Raw genomic sequence first — 3,474 nt, forward strand, 5'->3', positions numbered from 1 at the left:
GCATCCCGCGTTTCCCTGGGATCGCCGCCGGAATTCCCAGGCGTTGGGTGGCAGTTTTTGGGGAGCGGTGCTGAGGGTTTGAGGTGAAAGTTGGTGTCATTGCTGTCCAAAATTCCCAGTTTTTGGGGTGAAAGTCGGTGTCGTCACCGCCCAAAATTCCCAATTTTTGGGTGGGAATTTTTGTGGAATAATGCCAAAGGTTGAAAGTGAAAGTTGGCGTCATCACCACCCAAAATTCCCAGTTTTTGGGGTGACAGTTGGTGTCATTGCTGTCCAAAATTCCCAATTTTTTGGGTGAAAGTCGGTGTCATCACTGCCCCAAATTCCCAATTTTTGGGGTGAAAGTCGGTGTCATCACCGCCCAAAATTCCCAATTTTTGGGTGGGAATTTTTGTGGAATAATGCCAAAGGTTGAAAGTGAAAGTTGGCATCATCACCGCCCAAAATTCCCAATTTTTGGGTGGGAATTTTCATGGGGCAGTGCTGAAGGTTTAAAGTGAAAGTTGATGTCATCACCGCCCAAAATTGCCAATTTTTGGGTGGGAATTACTTTCCCATGCGGATTTTCATTGTTTTTCCCTCATTCCTGAGCCGCTCCACGATTCCATCATTCCAGAGGGCTCAAATCCCGATCTTTGATCCAAAACCTCTGCGTTTCTCGGCGTGAGTTTGGACCCTGAAGGCGCTGGCTTGCGCTGGGACAATCTGTGCTTAGATCCTACTTTTCTACGCTATTTTTCATTCTTTCCCCTCATTCCCGAGCTATTCCATGACCCAAAACTCCCTTTCTCTGCAGGCGGGGCCCTGCCCTTCGTCAGCCCCGCGCTGGCCGCGCACAAGTCGGCCCAAGTCGGCCTCGGCCGTGGAGCGGCAGCGCGAGTATCTCCTGGACATGATCCCGCCCCGCTCCATCCCACAGTCGGCCACGTGGAAATAATTCCCGAGGGAGAACTTTTCCAGGCTCTGCCATCCTCTTTTCTTTTCTACCACAATTCCGTGGAAATCTGCTTTAATCCCAGCTGGATAACGCCCCGAGGCTTTCTAGGATGCAGCACCACCGCTCCTCATCCGTCCCTGCCGGGAGAAGTGACCGCGTCGGGGTGGCCGAAGCCCGGCTCCGTTGGCTCCCAGATTTTTCATGGAAGCTGGCAGGGAAAGGGGGAAGAATTCCTTGATTTTTTTTTTTTTGGCTTTTTTTTTTTCCCCTTATTTAGTTTTGAAATTTTTTTGGCACCAGCACAAAAAAAAAAAACAACACAAAAAAACAAAAAAAACCCAACAAACCAAGGAAAGGACTCAGCGACTCCTCTCTGCCTTCGCCGACGCTGAACTTTTTGCCGGGAATGCCCCGGAATTCCGGAATTTTGGGGCGTGGAGAGAGGAATTCCAGCCCCATCCTGCGTTTAGTGAGCCAAGTTCATGGCTGCTCCTTATCCCTGCTCCTCTTCCAGCCGGGACAGCAGGCGGCACATCCCGAGATTCCCAAAATTCCAGCGATCCCGAGAAGAAGAAGGAGGAGAAGAAGAAAAGTGCAAATCCCCGGTTCTGGTTGAGTTTGGTTTGGTTTTCTCCCTTAGGGATCGGCTGCCGCCCAAACCTTGGCTGGGAGGTGGGAATTGCTGCGGGAAATTCCCATTTTTTTCCTTGGATTCTGGTTGGAATCAGACTTTGGAACCGTTGGTAGTTTCCAAACCGTGCAGTTACTGAGAGACAAAAATCCACCTTGGTTCTTTCTCATCCCGCGAATTTTGGGCCTTCCCGACGTTCCCAGAGACTCCAAAGAGAAACTTTTTGGGAATTTTTTTTTTTTTTCCTTTGGGAGGTTTGGGGTTTTTTTTTGGTTTTTTTTTTTTGGTTTTTTTCTTTCTTTTCTGTTGTTGTTTTGAGGGATATTATTCCAAAATTTATAGGAATTCCAGAAGCTGATGCAGGCAGGGAGGGTTGGGAGCCGTTCCCGATTCCCAGCGGGAATTCCGGCCGCTCCCAATCCGTCCCTCCGTGGTTCGAGTTCTTCCAGGCATCCCAAGCATGCTCCTGTATCCATTGGGGATGGAGTTTTCCATCGGGTTTTTTTTGGGAATTCCAGAGGTTCAACCCAAAATCCATCCCGGGGCCAGTTTGGTTTTCATTTTTGGTTTCTCATCCTTTTTTTTTCCTTGGGCTTCTTCTTCCCGAATTCCAGACGAATCCAAGGGGCAGAATTCCAGGCCTTATTCCAGTGAGGAGAATTCTTTGGGAAATTTGGGGGAATTTTCTTGGGGAAATTATAAATATATATAATTTAGAGATCTATATATATTAAAAAAAAAAAGTGTGTGTAGTGTGGGGGGGGGAAATTCGGGAAAATCTGGATTTATTTTCTTAGGAATCGCTGAAGCCAAGAATTCCTTTGGGATCATCCCCCTCGGATCCGAGGGACAAACCCCTCCCTTTTCCCACTTTTCCAGGTGTTTCCATATTTAGGGATTTAGTTTAGGAAAAACAAAACAAAACAAAACCAAACCTTGTTTTCCAAACTGGGATTTGTTGGATAAAACCCTCGGAATTCCCAGCCGGACGCAGATTTTGGGGTGGTTTTTTCCATAGGGGATGTGAAGAGCTCAGATGTGAGAATTGGGTTGGAATTTTGGAATTTGGAGTTTTCCTTTTTCATTCCGAGCTTGGATTGGGAGGTGCCACCAGAGGAATGACATGGAATTCCTTCGGTTCCGTTGGATTTTATGGAAAAGTTGCCGTTCCTTTCCCACGTGGAATTTTTTGGGGTTGGTTCCCAAAAAAAGGGGATTTTCCTCTCCTGGTTTATTTCCTCATGGATGCCAACGTTTGGAAAAAGTTCATTTATTCCCCAAAAAAAAAAAAATAATCCCAACAAAATTCCTCCAATTAAAATCCAATTTTTTTTTTTTTTTTTTTTGGGAGGGGTGGGGGGAAACCTGGTTCATTTATTCCCAGAGTTTGGATGATTCCTGAAAAAAAAACAAAAACAGGGAAATGGAAGAGTCACAAAAGGATTCAATGGGATAAAAATGATGTCCAAACTTTCTGGATCCCAGCAGAATTCCCTTGGAAATTGGAATTTCAGCCAATTTTGCTTCATTAAAATAATCAGGAATGTTGGAATCGAAGGATTTGGAATGAAAAATCCTGTCCGAATATTCAATCCCGATTTTTTTTTTTTTTTTTTGGATGGATAATTCCGGATAAATCCCAAAGAAAAATTATTTGGTGGATGGTGGGGTGGGGGGGGAACATTTGTTTGGAAAGGGTGGGAAAATCCAGCACGGATTGAGGCTGGAAAACCCAAATATTTTCTGGGGTGGGGCTGAAACTCCAAATTCCCACCTGGAATGCGACTCCTGGGATCCAGCCTGGTTCTGACGGGTGGGGTTTGTTTGGTTTGTTTTTTTTTTTTCCGGAATGTTCTTGGAATGCCGCCGGGAATTTGGAGGGTTTGTTTGATTCCATGCACGTTTC

The 3,474-nt window shown here is 45.9% G+C and overlaps 1 protein-coding gene across 1 annotated transcript in view; it reads left to right on the forward strand.

The window, feature by feature from the left end:
* The window catches only part of GATAD2A (GATA zinc finger domain containing 2A), an 18,270-nt gene extending 15,292 nt beyond the window's left edge, over window positions 1-2,978 (forward strand). Inside the window, 1 exon segment of the mRNA XM_031065173.1 lies at window positions 797-2,978. Coding sequence (XP_030921033.1) covers window positions 797-937 — 141 coding nt within the window. The 3' untranslated portion in view covers window positions 938-2,978.
* Window positions 2,979-3,474: the final 496 nt, after the last annotated feature.

Source organism: Geospiza fortis, unplaced genomic scaffold (genome assembly GCF_000277835.1).
Source record: "Geospiza fortis unplaced genomic scaffold, GeoFor_1.0 scaffold248, whole genome shotgun sequence".
Classification (NCBI taxonomy): domain Eukaryota; kingdom Metazoa; phylum Chordata; class Aves; order Passeriformes; family Thraupidae; genus Geospiza; species Geospiza fortis.